Source organism: Manis javanica, chromosome 6 (assembly GCF_040802235.1).
Source record: "Manis javanica isolate MJ-LG chromosome 6, MJ_LKY, whole genome shotgun sequence".
NCBI classification, from domain to species: Eukaryota; Metazoa; Chordata; class Mammalia; order Pholidota; family Manidae; genus Manis; species Manis javanica.
Genome location: NC_133161.1, coordinates 43,946,939 through 43,970,706, shown reverse-complemented (window position 1 = coordinate 43,970,706; position 23,768 = coordinate 43,946,939). Strand labels below are relative to the sequence as shown.

The 23,768-nt window shown below is 38.7% G+C and overlaps 1 protein-coding gene across 10 annotated transcripts in view; it reads right to left on the bottom strand.

The window, feature by feature from the left end:
- PDE1C (phosphodiesterase 1C) overlaps window positions 1–23,768 on the bottom strand; it is a 462,113-nt gene that overhangs the window by 64,510 nt on the left and 373,835 nt on the right. For all 10 annotated transcript variants that reach the window (XM_037027419.2, XM_037027424.2, XM_073238636.1 and 7 more), the window contains 5 exons: window positions 20,359–20,460; window positions 19,684–19,804; window positions 10,507–10,588; window positions 7,089–7,209; window positions 5,171–5,346 (listed from right to left, as the gene is read on the bottom strand). In XM_037027419.2, the coding sequence (XP_036883314.2) occupies window positions 5,171–5,346; window positions 7,089–7,209; window positions 10,507–10,588; window positions 19,684–19,804; window positions 20,359–20,460 (602 nt within the window). The remainder of the gene's footprint in view (window positions 1–5,170; window positions 5,347–7,088; window positions 7,210–10,506; window positions 10,589–19,683; window positions 19,805–20,358; window positions 20,461–23,768) is intronic.

Sequence of the window (23,768 nt, the reverse complement as noted above, 5' to 3'; positions counted from 1 at the left end):
TTCCAAAAAATAGAAGAGGAGGGGAAACTCCCAAACTCATTCTATGAAGCTAACATCATCCTAATACCAAAACCAGGCAAAGATCCCACCAAAAAAGAAAACTACAGACCAATATCCCTGATGAACGCAGATGCAAAAATACTCAACAAAATATTAGCAAACCGAATTCAAAAATACATCAAAAGGATCATACACCATGACCAAGTGGGACTCATCCCAGGGATGGAAGGATGGTACAACATTCGAAAGTCCATCAACATCATCCACCACATCAACAAAAAGAAAGACAAAAACCACATGATCATCTCCATAGATGCTGAAAAAGCATTTGAAAAAGTTCAACATCCATTCATGATAAAAACTCTCAGCAAAATGGGAATAGAGGGCAAGTGCCTCAACATAATAAAGGCCATCGATGATAAACCTACAGCCAACATTATATTGAACAGTGAGAAGCTGAAAGCTTTTCCTCTGAGATCAGGAACTAGACAGGGATGCCCACTCTCCCCACTGTTATTTAACATAGTACTGGAGGTCCTAGCCATGGCAATTAGACAAAACAAAGAAATACAAGGAATCCAGATTGGTAAAGAAGAAGTTAAACTGTCACTATTTGCAGATGACATGATACTATACATAAAAAACCCTAAAGACTCCACCCCAAAACTACTAGAACTGATATCGGAATACAGCAAAGTTGCAGGATACAAAATCAACACACAGAAATCTGTGGCTTTCCTATACACTAACAATGAACCAACAGAAAGAGAAATCAGGAAAACAACTTCATTCACAACTGCATCAAAAAAAATAAAATACCTAGGAATAAACCTAACCAAAGAAGTGAAAGACTTATACTCTGAAAACTACAAGTCACTCTTAAGAGAAATTAAAGGGGACACTAACAGATAGAGACTCATCCGATGCTCGTGGCTAGGAAGAATTAATATTGTCAAAATGGCTATCCTGCCCAAAGCAATATACAGATTTGATGCAATCCCTATCAAATTACCAGCAACATTCTTCAATGAATTGGAACAAATAGTTCAAAAATTCATATGGAAACACCAAAGACCCCGAATAGCCAAAGCAATCCTGAGAAAGAAGAATAAAGTAGGGGGGATCTCACTCCCCAACTTCAAGCTCTACTATAAAGCCATAGTAATCAAGACAATTTGGTACTGGCACACGAACAGAGCCACAGACCAATGGAACAGACTAGAGAATCCAGACATTAACCCAGACATATATGGTCAATTAATATTTGATAAAGGAGCCATGGACATACAATGGCAAAATGACAGTCTCTTCAACAGATGGTGCTGGCAAAACTGGACAGCTACATGTAGGAGAATGAAACTGGACCATTGCCTAACCCCATATACAAAAGTAAACTCAAAATGGATCAAAGACCTGAATGTAAGTCATGAAACCATTAAACTTGGAAAAAAACATAGGCAAAAACCTCTTAGACATAAACATGAGTGACCTCTTCTTGAACATATCTCCCCGGGCAAGGAAAACAACAGCAAAAATGAACAAGTGGGACTATATTAAGCTGAAAAGCTTCTGTACAGCAAAAGACACCATCAATAGAACAAAAAGGTACCCTGCAGTATGGGAGAATATATTTGAAAATGACAGATCCAATAAAGGCTTGACGTCCAGAATATATAAAGAGCTCACACGCCTCAACAAACAAAAAACAAATAACTGAATTAAAAAATGGGCAGAGGAACTGAACAGACAGTTCTCTAAAAAAGAAATACAGATGGCCAACAGACACATGAAAAGATGCTCCACATCACTAATTATCAGAGAAATGCAAATTAAAACTACAATGAGGTATCACCTCACACCAGTAAGGATGGCTGCCATCCAAAAGACAAACAACAACAAATGTTGGCGAGGCTGTGGAGAAAGGGGAACCCTCCTACACTGCTGGTGGGAATGTAAATTAGTTCAACCATTGTGGAAAGCAGTATGGAGGTACATCAAAATGCTCAAAACAGACTTACCATTTGACCCAGGAATTCCACTCCTGGGAATTTACCCTAAGAATGCAGCAATCAAGTTTGAGAAAGACAGATGCACCCCTATGTTTATCACAGCACTATTTACAATAGCCAAGAATTGGAAGCAACCTAAATGTCCATCGATAGATGAATGGATAAAGAAGATGTGGTACATAAACACAATGGAATACTACTCAGCCATAAGAAAAGGGCAAATCCTACCATTTGCAGCAACATGGATGGAGCTGGAGGGTATTATGCTCAGCAAAATAAGCCAAGCAGAGAAAGAGAAATACCAAATGATTTCACCCATCTGTGGAGTATAAGAACAAAGGAAAAACTGAAGGAACAAAACAGCAGCAGAATCACAGAACTCAAGAATGGACTAACAGGTACCAAAGGGAAAGGGACTGGGGAGGATGGGTGGGTGGGGAGGGATAAGGGTGGGAGGGAAAAGAAGGGGGGTATTAAGATTAGCATGCATGGGGGGGTGGGAGAAAGGGGAGGGCTGTACAACACAGAGAAGACAAGTAGTGACTCAACAACACTTTGCTATGCTGATGGACAGTGACTGTAAAGGAGTTTATAGGGGGGACCTGGTATAGGGGAGAGCCTAGTAAACATAATATTCATCATGTAAGTGTAGATTAATGATAACAAAAAAAAGCAGTTCCTGTGTGGTGACCTCCAATGAGTTCTACACAATGGTATAAAAGGCATATAAAAGTGTAGGCAAAGGGTTTGTTTGTGCTTATACAGAGGATCAAAGCCTAATTTGGCTACTCCGAAAATGAACTAAGATACGATATGAAAAGAACTTCCAACATCAGCACTCTCAGGAAGACTCATGCCAGAAGATGATCATCAAAAAACCCCAACAAAGATCCACGTGCTGCTACAGGTGTAGATGCACTAATCCCACCAGTTCCTGGACTTGCCATAGGAATGAAGAAGGAGATATCTAAGCTGGCCTGTGCATACAGTAAAACAACAAATTTGTCTGGATCTACACTGTTGCAACTCAACCAAGAATTAGGAGAAGTGCAAATCGTAGCGCTCCAAAATCTTACAACTACAGACTATTTACTGTTAAAAGAACATATGGGATGTGAACAGTCCCCAGGAATGGGTTGTTTTAATTTGTCTGATTTCTCTTAGACTGTTCAAGTTCAGTTGGACAATATCCACCATATCATAGGTAAGTTTTCACAAATGCCTAAGGTGCCTAACTGGTTTTCTTGGTTTCACTGGAGATGGCTGGTAATTATAGGTATGCTTTGGTTATGTAACTGTATTCCTATTATGTTAATGTGTGTGCACAATTTAATTAGTAGTTTAAAACCTATATATGCTGAAGTTTCTCCACAAGAAGATATGTCAAAGAAATAATCAATCTTCCCATGTTTTCTTCCACCTGCTACTTCTATAGCTTTTCTTCTTCCTTCCTAATTACAACCCATAAATAGAATTTGTGCCTCATATCGAATTTACTGTATATCACAATTCTTCCAAGAGGTAAAGATACCTCAAGACAAATGCTGGGCATAGAAGCCACAGGGCATAAATCTGCAAAGAAATTAAAAACTAACCTTTTCAAACAATAAGGCTTCTCTCTCATTTCCCAACTTTACATTTCCCTGTATGGCCCCGGAAGATGACTGGTTAGCCAGAGACGGGTAAGATTCCTCAAGGGAGGAACAACCTAAGACAGGCACAGTCGCAGGGGGGCCATCAAGTGAGAAATTGGGGATCAACAGAGGTGAGGCTTAGAACCTCCCCCACCCCTGTTCTGAGAGAAATCTGCTGCATCCATGGATATTTTATTCTCCTTGTCTAGCTTGGATTAACACATAGTCTACAGGCACACACATGATCATCTGCATTTGCTCTCTTACAACACTAAACTATGTTTTCTACCTTTATCTTGCATCTACCTACCACTTCAGCATTTTATTAAAAATAATAATAATAAAGAGAGAAATGTGGTATCCACATATAAATCAAGTATAAAAATCAAACGAATATTCATATTTGAACTGTTTATAGTTCATAATGCATGATCAAAACCGAAAGTTTCTGTGATGACTGCCCTTGTACTATTCACCATGTAACTTATTCACTATGTAAGAATTTGTTCTCCATGTAAGAACTTGTTCGTTATGCTTCAGAAGATTGGAGACTGATGAAAATTAGGCTTGGGGTGGGTTAATGATTATCCATTGAGCATTGAGTCCCCTATACAGAATTTTATTGTTGTTAACAACCATTTGATCAAAAAAAATAGGAGAGATGCCCTCACAAAAAAAAAAAAAAAAGTACACACTTTCAATTGTAAAATAATTAAGTAATCGGGATGTAATGTATAGCATAAGGAATATAGTCAAAATATTGTAACAACTTGGTATGGTGATAGCTGGTACCTAGAATTATCATGTATATAAATGTTGAATCACTGTGTTGTACACCTGAAACTAATGTAATACTGTGTGTCACCTACCCTTCAATAAAAAATAATTATCTAAAAAACAAAAACAAAAAAAACACACAGATTTCAGTCTTTGTTTTATTTGTAGTACCAAGAGTCATGACTCTTCTGCCTTGAATTTTGATGTTGGCCTCAGTGAATTTCTGTTTACCTGCAAGTTACCTGCATCACAGTTAGTCTGAGAATTGACTGAAGGGAAACAGAGAACATGAAGCGGAGGTAAAAATGCATGTAAAGATATTAAAGGTCCTTCTAGCCCAATATGATGGCCCAAGTGGCTATTGGCCTGGCTTTACTTAGGTAAAAGAAGAAATAAATGCTGCATAGTTGTACCATATGAAATGAAGTGAGGAGGACAAGATGGCTTAGTAGAAACCAAGAAATAACCTTAACCCTCTGTAGAACCTTCATGCCAAAAAGAGAAGTTTTGCCATATAGCACAAAGGTCATGCTGCTGGGATGCACAGCCGCTGGCCTCATTCTCTCACACACTGTGCATTAGATACCATGAAGATCAAAAGATGGTAGATCTTTACCTTCAGTAATTTGAATCTGTATCCTGAGATTGTGCTTCATTGGTAACACCTATAAATCAGGGGTGGCACTGCTTTGTTTTATGTGCAAAGTGGTTTGGACAGGTATCCTGGAAGGTCCCCCAACAGCACATTACCTTTGGGCACCTTGGCCCTCCATCTCTCCCGATTGATGTGCACCACCTCGGTCCAAGTGGTTTTAAAACTCTTGTAGTCAACAGGGATGACAGAATTGCTGATGGGGGCACTTCCTTCTGAGCCAGCACTCTTGACACCTGACCGCTTTGCATCTGTCGAACTGATGCTGTTCAAACTGAAGAACAAAAAAAAAAAAAATCATACCAAAGAGGAGGGTTAGTGTTTGAAAAATGTATCCCAATGAGCAAGCCCAAGAGAGGAGTGGTTAACACTTATCAAGTTATCGTCTTGAAATTCTTGCGTCCTGAGGTTTGTAATTCCTATTTTTCATATGTGACAGGTGGGAAATTCTGTATTTTCAGCAGCAAAAAAAATCAAGATTTTCAGCCTCATATGTATCAATATTCCCCAGATTTCTTCTCTGTTGATTGCGGTCCTCTTTGTCAATATGACTAGAATCTTCTCACATGAAGCTTCTGTCTTCAACTCTCTGAAATTAAACTAATTTGAACTTGAACTTCTACTTGGTTCCACAGTTCACCCACTTGTTTCTACCCACCTCCTGACCAGTCTTCCAAGTTCCTCAGCCGCTTCATCCTCTTTCTCTCTAGCTCCCCCTCCCTCTGCCCCTGAGCGCCCCTGATCCCAGGATTCCCCAAGGCCAGAGTTAAGGTGATTTCCTTATGTTCCTCGGGGAAGGTGGAGAGGCATAGACAGCTGGAGATTGTAGGAGACCAGTCACAAAAAAGACCCTTTTTATATGAATATTATTTTAATCTTTAAACACAGGCAACTTTGCAAATATAGAAAGTGCCATCCTTCTGGGAAACTGTAGAGCATCACACACTTCCAGGTGGCTGGATTAGTGACAGACATGAACGCAAACTCACCAAGTGACAGCTAAGGCTGACTAGACAAGCAGAGTAGGTTTCAGCCCAGTGCTTGCAGGGCTGTGAGACTCAGGAAAGAGGCTTCTGTCCTCCTTGTGAGGAGCCCTGACTGGTCCAACCACCTTGGGCATCCTGGGGTCCCACTGTCCTAATATTCCTCTAGCCTTCCCTTTTCCCAATTTATTCCTTCTCTTGCTCATTTATTCTCTTTTTCCCATTCATTCCATTTCCCCCCTTTCTCCTTTCTGACAAAGCCTGAGGTTTTACATGGACAAAGAGGAGAGGGGCAGTACTCCTAGCAGCAGAACTGCTAACGAGGACCAGGTGTCAGCTATACTGTAGCTGTACTTCCTCTGGGCTGCACCCTGTTACAAGGGCTTCCTATAGACTGAATAACTCACTTAATCATCCTAAAAATCTCTGAGTATTTCAATCCATACTTGCTCAGATGGGGAAACTAAGGCAACTTTCCTGACATTGCACACCTAATCAAAACTGGGTCAGGATGTTTACCCCGGCAATCTGACTCCAAATCCTACACTCATGAACTACACATGCACTCAGCCTAATGAGGTTGCAGCAGAGCAGGATTTAAAACTTTCAGGGTATTTTTTCTCTTCTACTTCATTCTCTTCCTGAACCTAGAAATGAAAGTCAGTCTCACTTCTTGTGATACCTCTGATGAGCAGTACTTTCTTTTTGGAACACAGGAGCCAGGACTGCCTGGGCACAGAGGTCAAAGTGCAGTTAGGGGGCTGCCGTGAGCAAAAGTGCCACCCGAGAGCACAGGGCAGGCTGGAGGCTGCAATGGGTGCCTGCTGGCCTGGGTTGCTGCCTTCCAGGCCATCTTGGAAAGCATAGATGATACAACTTCACCTCCTTCGAGAAAAGGGAAGAAGCCAGCATCTCACTTGTAAGAAGGAGGTAAACATCATCATGTAGTACCACCCCCATCTCTACCGAAAGAACAACTCTGTCCTCATGGACAGGCCAACCTGACCCGCAGCCTTCTAGGCTTCACACTGACCTCGAACGCCTCTGTCCTGCCCCGCTGGATTGGGAGGTTTCATCAATGAATGGACTCACAATCTTTTCAGTCATGTCCGTGAGCACAGTGAAAGTGGGTTCCACAATGAAATCAATAAAACCTAAAGAGAAACAGCAGTGCTTCAGAGGAGCTACATATTAACTTGGCCCTTCCATATTTTGCCATGGAAGTGAATGAATCTTATCTTTCATTTAAAATTCATCTACATAGGATCTCCAGATCAGCTTATAAGACAATAGGTTGGTCTTATCCATCTATTATATTCCTTGATTTGAATATTATGAGTCAGTTCCATTTTTTCCTACATAACTTTCCTGTGACTTTTTAGGAGATAGTTCAATAAAGTGCTTAGGAAACACATATTCAACATCCACGATGTCACAAATGCTATGAGAAGCACTCTGTAAAATTCTGAGATGTGTAACACAAACTGCCTGTCCTCAAGGAGTTTACAAGCGAGATTAATTGAGCATAAAAATGGCCCCAAGAGTCTATGGAAAGGGTCAAGGAGAGGCGCAAATAATGGCCCCTGGGAAGGTAAGGGAGGGCGGCCTGGGGACAGCTCTGTGGAGGCTGTGATGTGGGCTGAGCCCTAAGTCTCCCCACGCTAGGAGGCGGGGGATGGAATAGGCAAAGTGACAGGGATGGGGAAAAGTACAGGATGTGCCTGAGGAACAACCAGGGCTCGGGATTCTCTTGGAGTCAGGAGAGGGGAAACTTGGTAAGGCAGGTCACCATCAGCTCAGGGAGGGAGGCTCCTAAAGGCTGGGCTAGGGGTTGGGACTTAGATGGGCACTAGAAGCCCCTTGAGATGTTTGGGCATGATGGCAATATAATTTTTAAAATGTTCTTTGGGCAATGAAAGATGGCGAGATGGATAGGAAGGGAGAAAGAAGAAGGGGCTGAGGCTGAGAAATCCTTTTAGAAGCTGTTGGGCAACAGCTCAAAGGGGAAGTAAGGAAGGCGGGACCCAGTGCCGCAGTAAGGGGCTGCAGTACTGGAGCATGAGGCATGCACAGCAGGCGATGGTGCTGCCTCTGTGTGGGGTCTGCCAGAGACCTCCAAGGGCAGAGCAGAGCACACAGGACAAGGGGGAGAATGTGGCTGGGAGAAAGACGATGGGCTCAGTTTAGTTCTATTGACTTTGAGGTATAGGGAGCACATCCAGGTGGGAGAGAGCAAACCAAAGTGGAAGAAACAGGGTCGGAAGCTGGGAGAAAGGTCAGATCTGGAACTGTACATTTGAGAGATCCCCAGTTTGGGGAGATGGTTGATGCTGGGCTAGAGTCACAGTCTTGATGGCTCAAAAATACCCAAGTGTTCTGTGACACATCAAGAAAACACATGATCTGGAACTACTGGTTTCACTACACAGCCATGTGAAAGTTGGAAGGAAATGAAATGCCAATCAAAGGAAATACGGTGTTTGGAAATGTACAAATGCCCTTTTGGTTTTCACAGTGACTGAGGTGGAGCAATACTAGCATTTAATTCCCAGCCATGGAGGATGCTAAAAGTCCTAAACTATAATTGACAAAACAAGAAATATCCCAATCAAATAGGATCATGATAAGGAAACAGTGATAACCAAATTTGTATTCGTCCAAACCAGAACTCAGTTACCGGCTTACCTTCCAACTCTTAGAAATAGGACCATGATCCAGCCATTTAATCTAGACTGCTGCCTTTACCTCAGCTTCCCATCCAGCTGAATTTCTGATATCTTATATGTCATCTCTCACCTGAAGAGCCCCTGTAATACCTTCTCAGCATGAGAAACACTCACCATCTCTTCCCTGTAATCCTGCAGGGGGCACCCAGCTGGTTTCCTTGCCTCTAGTCTTACTCAAAATCGTCCAAGTTACTGATAGATTAAATATCTCTAAAACATGGGTTGGCAGTTTTTTTTCTGTAAAGGGCCAGATAATAAATATTTTAGGCTTTGCAGGCCACATCCATGACAACTCCTTTTACTCTGCCACCATAGTGCAAAAGTAACCACAGGCAATATGCAAATGAATGAATTTAGCCATGTTCAATTAAAACTATTTAAAGGACCAAGTGGTAGGCCTGATGTAAGCCCATGGATTTTGGTAACCAACTCTTTTTCTAAAACACCAATTTATATATATTTTAACCTTAGTTAAAATCCTTTTGATAGTCCCTCATATGTGTAAGTACATGCTATTCTTAATACAGTATGTAATCTGGTTCTCATTTTCTCTCCACACATGTCCCTCACTTCTTTGTCCTCCTTACCCACTACTCCAGTGATATCAAACTGTTTGTAATCCCCTGACCATACTTGGCTGTTTTAAATTTTCCTGCTTAGTGTATGCTAATCCCTCACCTGGAATGCCCTTCCACTCCACCCCACAACACATCTCTAACACATATACCATTTGCCTAGATCCTGCCTATTTATTTCTTAAGGCTCAACTCACATATTATCCTTCTAAAGGTCTGAGTCTAATGGTTTACACAAACTATTCTATACCTGATTGTACTATGCACAAAACTCTTCCATAGCCTTGTAACACTCCAATAGATTTTGTTTTCATGACATCTTGTCTACCACCCAATACTGGTTCAATTTCTTTGGGAGCAGGTTCCATATATAATTTATCTCTATTTTTTATAACACCTATTATGTGGCTTATAGTACCCTACACTTAACAGAATCTCAATATATTATTATTTAAAAAATGAGTATTCAAAACACAATTACAAAAAAAAATCAATACACTCTCATTGAATTCATATTTTGAATGATTCAGACTCTTCTGAGGTAGATATCACCTCATTTCATTTATGAAGATATTTCATTTATGAAGAGCACTGGTACTTTCATATCTGAGGATTTTTGTAATGCATACATAGTATGGTTATTAGCAGAACAAAAATTATCCTCACCAAAAAAATGCTGCTAAAAAATATTTTTAGGAAGAGAGGAAAGAAGGAAACACTTAAAAAGAGTCATTCCTAGAAGTAGGATCACCGAGGAAATGGGGCTGTCCTGGAACAGGACGAGAAGGAGCATCAGTGAGGAGAAACACCGTGGGGATGTCGGGCACTGCACGCAGAGTGGGGGGGGCTGCAGCAGAATGAGCTTCCTGCCACTGGTTCTTGTCACCACGTTGGAAAGTTGAGGCTCCTTTTTCTCTTGACAGGGAATGATGGAGACAGCAGAGTGTCACTGTCTAATCTTCCCATGAACCAGCCAAATTCCAGGGAGAAGGATGGGGAGAGAGGCTCCATCAACCCAACCAGCTGAGGCCCTGAGCACAGCAGACTAGAGCCAAGTTCCCAGCCCCAGAATCACTGGGAGCATCTGAGCTTGCTTCCAGGCACTCTTCTCTGGTTTTTCTTCCCATCCAGAAGACTGGCAGACACGTACCTACTTGCGACTGAGCAACCATGGTCGACTTTCGATCACACAGAGGAGAAAAAGGCAGCCCCAGCTCTGCTTCTCTATCACCCTAGAAAAACAGGAGGTCTTATATTAAAAACAGTAGGCTGCACCACTGAGATGTTACTTAGCAACATCAGCTGCCACGAAAGCCACTGGTCTTTATTTTAATTATTACAATTACATTATGTAATAAGTACTTATGGGCCCTGCTCCTCAGCATAAAAAATACCAAGAGGCTGAAGGCCTTTGGGGTCCAATCATTCCATCCAACTGTGAAGGCACATGCTGTTGTACAGAAAGCCTCATCAGACAGCAATAGGTCCCCTGAGGAATATAAGAAAAGCAATGCATCCTGTGGCCTAGATCCAACACTGCAGTCAGAATTCCTGTGCGTTCTTGTGTTGTCCTGGGCACCCTGTGGCCTTTCTTGAGCCGTGAACCCCTGCCAGTTGTGGACAATGTCCAAGACCCAAATTCAAACTGGACCAATTTGGGTTTTTCTCCTAGTGCTACCTAATGCCATACACAACTAGAGCAAGTATTTTTGGGGTCTTAACCACAGGGCTCAGTCCATAATGGAAAATGGACGGAGAAATGAATCAGTGTGAACCACTGCTTGTGTTTATCAAGTCAAACAGTAATAAAACATGATTCTCTGGGCAATACATGCTAAATCTCACCAAAAAGTATCACTATAATAAATAAGTGCTATGGAAAGTTTGAATAATGATGGAAATGATTTTTAAAAACGTGAGCCAGAAGCTCAATACTTCAGTCACACACCCAGAAAAAAGGGAAACTCATGTCACCCTGATTATAGCAGTGAAGCTGCTCTGGTTCGTTTTACTGGGATAGAGTCTGATCAGGTCAATGCCTACTAACTTGGGCTTGAGTCTGGCCTTTCCCCCACTAGCAGTGTGATTGTAGAGAGTTCAGTTCATTTTCCCCCTCTACATTTCAGTTTTACAATCTGTAAAATATCGGACTATAATCCTTACCTCATCATATTATGATGAAGATTAAATAAGAAAATGTATTTAAATAAATAAAAAGAACTATTATTGTGCCCTGATAAACATCTCTAATATTTAAGCCACAATTTGAGAACCATTCAGTGAATTTGTTACATATAATAAATTCTGATCATGATAAATATAACCAATAAACTAACAGTAAATAAAGAGTAAGCAATCTCCTAATTCAAAAGGTGTTTTTTCTTCCTAAGGCATGTTACCAAAAAGAAAGGATGCTAGTTCACACGCACATTTAACATCTATTGAAGGGAAGGAAAAGGAATGGGCATCTGAGGAAGCTAAACAGTGTGGTCACAATAGGTGCTGGGGACATCCAAGGGTCTCAGGAACAGTCCTGAAGTGGCTCAGTTCCTTCTGCGCCCTTTCCTGTATAGACATTCCATGGGACACAATGGCTCTTTTGTTTCCAAGTATGCCTTGCTGAGGGCTACTCTATCTCTCAAGTGGCATGATAAAAATAGTCTGCCCTGAGCTATTTCCACTTGGGCAATAGGAAAAGAAGGAACAGTATTAATAACACAAGTAAATTATAGTTGCAGAGATGGGTTAGGGGATAGCTCAGCCAAAACAAAGCCCACTCTTATTCTGTATGGTGCAGGAATACAAGTTGTTTTATTAGCACATTTTAATGGGGGTGGTTGGAAGAAGAGATGGGTGAACACTAACCACTTGGCTATTAAGATGTAACACTGACTTGGATTTTATTACTGAAAACGTGTGTAATATTAAACAACTTCTCATCCCATACACTTGCGCCTACCCACATGTACACATCACTGACATCTTCCAGATTTAATTGAGCTGAGTATATTCAACTATTAAAAGCTTATTTTTAAATTGTAGTCATTGAATTCTCTTTGGAGGACACATACATTTATGACTTGGAAAAAATGTGTGGAAAGTAATATGGAAGAATGCATTTCTGCAGGTGAATCCAACTTGATTGATACAATATTGTGTGACTCTATAACTACTGGCCCTTGTGGAATTATTAATTTACTTTCCTCTTTACTAAAGAGGTCAATGTTTTCAAAAAAGGGCAAATGTCTCAGCTGACACAGAGGATTTTTTCAACTAAGACATTTTTTTCTTCCAGAACAGTGCAAAAAGTAACTATCATTCCTATGATAGGGGTTAAGATAACTGACTAATGAAGTCATGTAATCAATCTGTAAATGGAATAAAATACATACTTGTTGAATGAATGAAAAGATGAATTTGGTTAGAAACAGGTTCCTTTGGCCACTTGGACATTTCTGATAGGCAAGCTGGGGCAACAATTAGCTGTTCACAAAACCCAATTCCTTCTCCTCCACCATTTCTGGTCCACACAGCTAAACTACATTTCTCAGAATCTCTGCTAGTTATTGCTAAATAAGAAAATAAGAGGAGAGGGGATGTACTTCCACCACAGTTCTGGCCTATAAAATCTCCCATCCCACCTCTCCAGGTTCTTCCCTCTTCTGTTGGCTTGATATATATAAGCTACATGGAAGCCACGGTAGATGGGAGAGTCTGGGTCTAAAATCACTGCTTATTACAAACCACATGCCAATCGACAAACACTTGTCCTGTACAGCATGAGTGGATAATACACTTCCATTTGATGTGTGCTGCTATACATTTTGGAGTTGGTTTGTTACAGCAGCAAACCAAGTAAGAGAAACAAAAGCTATTTCTACATTGGAAATTCACAGGGCAGATGGCATCTCTCAATGCAAGAGATTTGAAAGAACTTTAGATGACATCTCAAATGAGTCTTTTCAGATAGAGTGAAGAAAAAGTATTTGGAGAAGCAACAAAAGCATAAAGTCAAACAAATCATAGCAATGTACATTCTTCCAGGAGAAGTTACAAATATGAGGTATAAGAGAATATTGTGATTTTGCATTTAAGATAGTAAAGATATCTCCACCCTTTCTTCTTTAAATTTATATTTATTTAAGTATCATTGATATATAATCCTATATTGATTTCAAATGTACAACACAGTGGTTCAACAGTTACCCCTATTATTAAGTCCTCATCCCCATCTAGTGCAGTTACTATCTGTCAACATAGAATGATGTTAAGGAAACCCTGACCTTTCTTCTCTGAAATTATCCTCTCAAAACAGGTGAACAAGAAACAGAAACACACACGTAAATACTAAGAGAAACTGTAATCTCAAATCAAAACTATATGAGGAATGGCTGCCAAATGCTACAAATACCAGAGAGAGGTGAGGTAAGATCCCCAGAGAGGCCCATGGCTGCAAATCTCAGATAAAGCTTGAGGAATACAGTTCTCCAAAGCTTACTCAGATAGGGAAAAAAATCCACCATCTATTACATGGGAAAACGGACGAGGCAGCATGTGCTGGTGTGAGGAGCTACCTTGGACCCAGTTTGGCGCACAAGGAATAGCAGAGAAGGAGAAGTTGAATGAGGAAACGTACAGGCATGGCAAAAGGATACGTGGGTGATAGAGAGCAAACTGTGAGCAGCTCTACAACTGCTGCCCACTGCTGGCTGGAAAGAAATAAAGGCTAACAGACACACACAGACCCACAGACACAGACAAAGACACACACACACACACACACACACACACACACAAAGCCTCATAATAACACTGTGGAGAATCCCTGCTGGTTTAGAATATTGCCGCTCCCTGGCACATATCTCCTACAAATAGTTGGTTGAAAAATAGTGCATTTCACTCAAACGCAGTAACTAATAGTAATAAAATGAAGAAGAAGAAGATGGAAGAGGAAGTGGGGGGAGTGCAGGAGGGGAGGGAGGAGGAGAAGGAGGATGCAGCAGTACCACCACTACCAAGGAAAAATCTTGTGAAAAGTTACCTCAAGTGAAAAAGAAAAAATATATAGGAACAGAAAAAATGTTTTCAATAACAGGTAGGGAACACTCAACAGAAAAAACAGTGCCACCAAGTGATGACCAAACATACTGCCACATGTGGAAAGAAAATCCTGCAATCATCAAGCACAAGGGCTCCGGGAAACAAACGCTAGCAGAGCTCAGGGAAGAATCAGAGAAGGAAAACAGAACCATTACATAAATGACGATTGCATTAGAAGCAGCACAAAGGACAGCTGTTCTTGCTGACAGCCCAGCAAGGACATGGAGGTCATCAATGAAAGGAGCAGGCCAAACAAGTACCACGGAACCAAAGAGTTAAAGAAGAGAAATGATAGAGAGGCAACATATAAATAATTGCTTTCCCTAAAGAAGAGAACTAAAGAAATGGAAAGGAAATTATTGGAAGTTTTATTTAATTAATATCACTTGAACCCATGGAGGAAAAGAACCTGCTAGGTCTGAAGAAAAGCTACTATAGAACAATCATTTTTGAAATATATCCTGGTGATGTCATTCATGGGGCTTCAAAGGTAAAGAAATAATCCTTAGGGCACACAAGCAAAAAGACTTATCACCTAGATATGGGAGTAATTCTAGCACAGTCTCCAATGTTCCAATGTTCCAATGTTCACAGGCAGAAGACATGTGAGTGAAATCTAAACAAGACCTCAGGGAAGAAAGTTTGATACAAAATGACTCTTAACCAAGAAAACTGTGACACAAATATACCAGCAATAGAACAATTACCAAGTGCCCCAAAACGTGGTTTTATTAGCACTTGTAGAAGAACCACTTGAGGAACAACTTTGGCCAAGTGATAGCTGAATGAATCACCCATGGCCAAAAAGGCCAGCACGGAGAAGAACAAAGACAACAACAACCAGAACTATGCCTCTGCCAGACTCGTTTTCTACCTTTCTGAGTCATATTATTGTGAGTATGTTATTTGTAAACAATATATTGTACATAAGATAGAATGCTCATTTAGAAAACCTAGACAATTTAGAACTAGCATAGCCAACACATTATAACAAGGAATTCATTATGTTATGGAAGGAAAATAGAGAAAGATGTTGGGAGGTAATGAATAAACACTGGCTTTCTTATCTGCTATAGACAGGTAAAGTACATCATTTTAACCTGATATATAAAGGAATAGAGTTATATTTAAATAATAAAGGTATAAACTACAAGAATTAAGCAAGTGGATAAAATTACCTAAAACCAGGTGTTAGGGAAGTGGCAAATGGAAGAATTTTATTAATTTTTATATCAGAGGGGCAACAGATACTACATAAATAAATAGAGGAAGTCAAGTTTTCATTATCAAGTCAGCCACCAGAACTAAAAATGTAATTTAAAAGTTCCAAGTCATCAGAAGCAATAAATATGTAACAAACCACATGGCGGGGCCAATATTCTAAACTATTTTTTAAAAAGCCATAAAAACAGAACACATAATAAAAATATGATGGAACCTAAAACCAAACGCTCTTGTCATTTTAATGGATGTTAATATGGCTGGCTTCAAATAATAAAAGAGAAGAATAGAAGACGGGCTCATAAAAGAAGTTCAATTGTATACAGTGTTTAAAAGACAACAAAGTGTCTCTGAAAGTTTAAAAGAAAAAAGTTGTGCAAAGACAGGGGTCATGTGCTTAAAATGAGATGAATTTTAATTCTAGATAAAGGCATTAGATGAGACAAAGAAGCAGGCTTTAGTGATAAAGGCTACAGGAAGCTAGGAAGGGCTAACAGTTATGAATATCCAAGAAGCAAGTAACATAGAATCAACATTTATGAAGCAAAAATCACACTACATAGAAAGAGAAACTAATAGAAATACTTGTAGCTCAGCATAGATCAAATTTTTTTAAATGATATATAACATACTTAATGACATAATAAGGGAGACACACCTAGTATTCTTTGAATTCTATATCTTGCAAGTAGGAATTAAACCTGCTTTTCAAGAACCATGACCATTCACAAAAATTCTGACTCTACAGTAGGTGACAAATGAATTTCACAATAAAATCCAGTGAAAAATTCCTTGATCAAATTTCAACAAGCACAAATTAATTACAAAACCAGAAAGCAAAGGAACCTACCTTTATCTGAAACAACTCTTGGGTAAATGAAAAAACTAAACTGAAATTACAGAATATTTAGAAAAGAATGATTGTGATATGCTTATCAGAACCTATGAGAGTCATGATAAGAAAAAGACAAATTCCAAGCCTTGTATTTTCTAATATTAAAATAGAATGAAAATAAATGAAAACACCAATTAAGACATCATAAAATAAAAAAGAAACAAAATGATCAAATAATTAGCAGTTTCATAGAGAAGAAAGGGAAAGAACACTAACATAAGAAATGAGAAATAAACATGGGGACAGAACCACAGACACAGAAGAAATTAAAAGAAGTGCAGAAGTTGGCAAAACATAAAAGTATACAGCAATACAAAGAAATGAACCTGAAGGCTTTTATATATATTTACCAAGGAGGCACACTTATGCTTTTTTAAAGTCTGTATTTAATTGAAAAGTACCCTGAGGCAGTGGCTTGGATTTTGTAAAATAAAACTGAAAATGTAACTTACTCTTTTAGCAAAGCATGGAAGGTCTGGTCTAACAGCACTGAAGCTATACCCTTATTTTGAAATATAATCCAATTTCCAAATGTAATTTTTTCAGAGATTCTGTTGTCCCATTGAGATTTCCCATTTGAACTGTCCAGTTTAAAATCTATAGTTAAGAGCTGAGGCAATATTTCTCCTACATGGGTTATTTGCAATGGCTTATGACATCTGGGTTAAAATATTAAGTCAATAAAAATAATTTACTGAATCATAATTACTAAAAAATAGTTTCAGTCCAATGAATTAACATTCCATTCCCAATAGGCAAGAAATTCAATATGGCTATTTTCACATTATTTAAAGCACATTTTCGTTCAATTCAAGAATATGTGTATGCAAACAAGATTTCCAAGACGAGAAAATATGTTCACATAGTTATGTAATTTCTCATATTCCCTTTTTCACAATTAAAAAAGGTATCATTCCAACTTGTATGAGTTAGCTATACTCTACCTTTGACTACAGAAGAAATACTCCTAGTTGTAGGGGGTGTTATTATACAAGCACTTAACAAAGAATGCATGTGGTAAGGGGAGTTAATATTTGGAGAAAATCCTCTCAAGTAGCCTTTGGAAAAATGGCTTAAAAAATAATCCTTGGTAAAGGATGAATTTGCAGAATCATTTTGGTATGCATGGCAGGGCTACAGCTGTACAGCTCTGGCTCCTCTCACATCACTGGATTCCACTTGAGAACTATTCTTGAAATAGTGGGACCAACTGATGACTCTGCAAGGGGAGATAGCCATGGGCTAAAGAGGGTGCCTGCTGGTGTAGTCATATAACAGCTCAGGGGTGCAAATACATACAGGAAATGTAGAATATTAAATGCTAGAACGAGCTGAAGAAAACATCTAGTCCAACTTTCCTTTAAGTACTCCCCAACCCCTCAACAAAGAAATCACAGATAAGGCCATTGGGAACTAGAAGAGTGATTTGATTAGTCCTGGGCCATGAATGAGTTGGAATAAAGATTCCAACTGGATGTTGTTTAATCTGTTTAACTCTAGTCCCACCTCATTACTGATGGTGGGTATACTTTAGAAGAAAAAACACACCCAACATAGATACCTTCATTTAAACTAGAATTATAAGAATAAGAGTGATCACAGGAGTAATATGCTTCCAAAAATCTGAGTAAAATAGTGTACTTGTTGTTACTTTAGAGGACAAAGCTGAGACCACTATTAGTAAGTAGTGTTTTCTGGATTCCCAGTGGACTCTGACTCTATGGGAACCTCTTTTCTTCTCTGTTTATGAGTCTATTTCTGTTTTGCTGGTTTGTTCACTTATTTGTGTTTTTCAGATTCCACATGTAAGTGACACCATATGATACTCATCTTTCTCTAACTTTTTTTACTTAGCAAAATACCTTCTAGGCCTATCCACATTGTTGCAAATGGCAAGATTTCTTTCTTTTTCACAGCTGAAAAACATTCCATTGTGTATGTGTACCACATCTCCTTTATCCATTCATCTATCAATGGGCACTCAGTTGCTTCCATATCTTGGCTATTGTAAACAATGCTCCCAAAAACATAGGGGTGCATATATCTTTTCCAGTTCATGATTTTGTTTTCTTCAGATTAGATTCCCAGAGATGGAATTGCCAGGTCATATGGTATTCTATTATTACTTTTTTGAGAAACCTCCATACTGCTTTCCACAGTGGCTGCACCAGTTTGCAATCCCACTAGCAGCGTATGAATGTTCCCTTTTCTCCACATCCTCACCAACTCTTATTATTTGTTCTCTTGTTGATATTAGCATCCTGACTGGTGTGAGCTGACTTCTCACTGCAGCTTTGATTTGCATTTCCCTGATATGAACCTCTCTTCTTAAACTAAATAGTGTTAACTGTATTAACTTGACTTAACTGTAATTTAGGTCCCACAACCTACATGTCTTGCTTTCAACTTCAGGACCTCATGTCTTCAAGGTGATATTTTAATGGAAACTCTTCTTGAAAAGACATGGGTCTGAATGGTACACACTGATATGCCTTTCTATTTTTCTACTTCTGTGTACCTTTTTGTTCTTAATTTTAAAGCACTGTATATCCATCCATTCAAGACTCTGGTTATTTTTGTAGAAAACACAACCCTGTGTCTCAGGATGTACTTAAGTTTAAATATAATTGGAACAGTGGCTTCTAGTGATTTCCTGACCCTGAGCGGCCACACCTGACTGTGGAATTTGACATCATGGCTTATCTGCTCAAAAGAAGTAACTCAACCAATTGTAACAGAAATATGAGTTGAATATTAACATCTTAATCCCTCAGTATGATGCCATCATTTGGCCAACTCATTAAATAAAAGAATCACAAGGAAAGTAACCAGATGACAATTTGACAAAAGACTGCCAAAAAAAAAATGCTTTTTTTCCCAAACATAAATGCATAGGATAGAAACACCATCATGTTCTGAGAAGCAGAATCTGGGTAAGATTCAAACCAGGAACATAACCAGGAAGCCAAAAAAAAAAAAAAAAGGTGGAGAACCCTCCTTCCCCAAATAAACTTATTTTAATCTCATTAATCTTTATAATAGCACTATGGAAATATAAAATCCAGAAAATATCCAGGGATGAAAACCCCAAAAGGTAGCACAGCCAAGTACCTGTCTGAAGAACTCCTCTAGCAGTGACATAGTCCAGCGGTGATGGAGCTCCCACGCTTTTGCCGGATGGCTAATGTCTGCTGTGTGCAACATCAGGGACAGTGCTTTGGGCTTCTCAATTCTGCAAACCCAAAGGACCCAAACATACAATGACCACACTTTCAGAACCTCAATAAGAGTTAAGAAATTATCTGTTTTTTAATCCCTTCCATTCTCCCATCCAAACCCTGCTTCAGCTGAACTGGGGAGAAAGCGCCATTGCATCCCACAGCTGGGATATTCATTGATAGGTCTCCCTGTTTATTGAGGTGGACACCTCAAAAATTGACTCACAATTACTTCTGGAATGACTGCATCATTCAAAGAGAAAATAAGGATCCAAGAGTCCCTCACTGAGTTTTATTTGTTGCCTCTGCATTGGCCTCTGCATTGAGTGGATCTTTGACAACTTAGTTTCCCACAGGGAAATATTTTAAATTCTAAATGGGGCAAATTGTTACCAGCCTTATTATTTATTTCAAAACCCTGATGAGAACCGATCTTTGATGTGTACAATTCTCATGCCCTCTCCTCGGAACGTGCCCCTTTCATAAGACCATGCAATAAAGTTCTCTGACATGGACAAGTACCAGTTCAAACACTTATACAAACACATGAGGGCACAGGTCCACTCACGCTTCTGGCTGCTGCAGAGCAGTCTTCATGGCTTTGATTTGTTGGAAATGACAGGACATATCTGTGGCCATCACCATCTCAATTACCAAGGTCCGAAACTCCCTTTCAGGGACACCAGGGAGAAAGAAAAAATGGAAAGTAAAAATTCATTTATGTTTTGCCACTTCTAGTCAAAATCAGTTAAATAGTTGTGACATTTCTAATCTAACTTGGGCCTTTTAGGTGGGCTTTTTTATGAGGAATAAATGAAGGTTAAGGATTAACTAAATCATTTGTTAGGAGGATGTTATGTGGAATGTACACACCATTTGGAGAATTAACTCACAGGAAAAATTCCAAAGAAAGTGATAGTGTGGTAAAGCATTCATTCTTCAACTGAATTCAAAGTTTTAAGAAAAAATTCATTTGAAAATCACCCTAGGAGGTTGACTGATCATCCATATTGCATTTTGGACTGTAGGTTTTAACACCCTAAGGTCCCCCATGCTTCACCTCTTCATTCCTCTTGTCCTTTCCCTGAGCCCCTGCCAAACACTGATCTTTCTACCTTCTCTAACAACTTTACTAAGAGGAATTTACACAGAAGAAACTGCTTCCAGAAAAACTGTAGAATCCAGTGAGTTTAAACAGTTGAATAAGCTTTCGAAAACACCACTATAATCATACCTAACATTTCTGTCACCCTCTCACCCCTCTGCAAGTCACCCCTCCCTCTGTCCACAGGCCTCAGGCAAATTTTGATCTTTATATGTCTCTAGACCATTTGTATTTACTAGTTTTATATATATGTATGTGTTGTGTATATATACACACTATATATACACATAAATATACATAAACACAAAGTAGGTGTGGTGCATGTATATACATGTACATATGTGTTATACATATATATTAAACTAGATAATAGATATACATTAACATATGTACCCACGTATGTACACATATCAAATGTGTTCTTTTGTTTCTTGCTTCCTTTATCAGCATAATGATTTGTAATTCATCTATCCAGTGAGTTACCAATAGCTCTTTTTTTTACTGCTAAGTGGGTTTCCATTGTACAAGTATTCCACTATTTATCCATTCACCAGCTGAGGGACATTGGGTTACTAGATTTTAGTTTTGAGCAATTATGAATAAAGCTGCTATGAGCATTCATACACAAATCTGTGTGGATATGTTTTCACTTCTCTTGGGCAAATATCTAAGAGTAGAATGTCTGGCTTATGAGACAACTCTCAGTGTTCAATTTTATAAGAAACTGCCAAAGATTTTTCAAAGTGGTTGTATCACTATATATTTTGACTCTCAGTATATGAAAGTTCCAGTTTTTCTATATCTTTGTCTACTTTTACTACCATCAGTCTTTAATTTCAGCCATTGTAAGGGATGAATAATGGTATTTAATTATAATTTTGATTTGTATTCTTTTATGACTAATGATGTCAGGTACCCTTCATGTATTTATAGGACCTTTGTAAATATTTTTTTAAGGAAAATCTCTGTTTCAAACTTTCCCTTTTTAAAACTGGGTTGTTTGTCTTATTGTTGAGTTATAAAAGTACTTTTATATTCTGGATACAAATCTGATATAAGAAATATGTGTGGTACAGGGAAGGCAGTATAACACAGAGCAAAGAAGACAAGCAGTGACTCTATAGTATCTTACTATGCTGATGGGCAGTGACTGTAATGGGGTGTGTGGTAGGGACTTGATAATAGGGGGGAATGTAGCAACCACAATGTTGCTCGTGTGAAACCTTCATAAGATTGTATATCAATTATACCTTAATAATTAAAAAAAAAAGATATCATGTCTAAATGCTAAGGGCAAACTTAAATGAGTGCAAACCCTGGGGAAGAAGATACTGCTGAAAAGCACACAATTTAAAGGAAATGTCTGATGCACTATACACCCAAATGGAATCTATCAGGTACTACTATCGCTTTCCTAGAAAGACATAGGATACTAGCCATATGTTATCTTTGAGTTAATGGGCTTTCCTTAGAGTGCTAAATAATGTTAATAGTTTACTTATGAGATAATACCATTATCTTGGGGCAATATAACTAAATGGTAATAAAATATGATAAAATAATAAAACTATTTTTAAAACTGTTCTTTAATGAAAATACAGTAGAACACTAATTCTATGTAACTTAAATTTTAAAAGTCATCAACTACAATTTTTTCTTTACCTACAGGCTCCCCCAAAATAGGAGTAACAACAAAGCATGGCGCTAGAGACTACAATTATAAAGAGGTTTCCACTGAATGAGGACATCCTATGCCTGTGATATACCATGATTTTCATTCAATCATACTTCACTCTCTTTGAGATACAGTACTCAATAAGGAAAACATAAGAACAGCACATAAACAGATTTCACTAACTTATATTTTTCAAGTGACTAGTTTGACTTTTTTTAAATACTCAATTCACTTATTTTTGCTTAATCACTCAATATTACAACTTGTTTTGATCAGAGGTGATAGTCAAATTGTTCACAACTAGTGCTTCACAAATACCCACCAATAAGAATGATAAACAATTAGGATGGTTACACTGGTGAATATTAGTGTATTCCAGTGTGAACGATATAATCTGGTGTGTTCCAGTGACTGGGTTTAGATGCTACCTAAGCCAGCCTCACTAACATTGTAGTAGATTGACGAGTAAATAAGGCTTAACATCACAGTACAGTGGAAACACAAATAATATAGCTAAATTTTTGACAAACTTACACAGTAGAAAAGCCTTAACAAAAATAGGCAATAGAGGTGGAATATCTATGCTTTGAAAATGTGTTAAGAGGCAATTATGCCCATCAAGACATAATTCCCATGTTCCCACAAATCCCTCAGTCTAGCAATATCTGTGCCTTATCTGAAAGCAATTTGACAAAGTTCATCAAGAACCTTGAAACAACACTCTTTGATCCATTAATTCTACACATGAAAAAAAAATACTTAAAAGATGTTCATTGTAGGATTCTTTATAACTAAAATGCACAAACACACTCAAAATGTAAGTAATTATAGGGCTTCATAGATGGAGTATTATGCAGCAATTTAATATGGTATTTTGATTACTAGTGGGTAGTGACCATAAGAATGTACCTCACAGGTTTCCAACTACACAAATTATTTGGCCACGGGCCTTAGCTACTGCATTCTGAAAATTATGGCCATTATTCCTCCAGGGCCATTCTTCATGGGCTACTTCCAGCCAATAGCTGAGGGCACCCCTTCTTGGGAAATGTGGAAGTCCTCTGATGGCTGACTTTGGCTCAATGATTTCCTGACAGCATTGCCAAACTTTCTTTAACTGCATGGGAATCTAGGATGCTTCTACCCAACTTTTCTTCCCCAGGATCAAAAAAAAAAGGCAGTTATACAACCTTTGGAG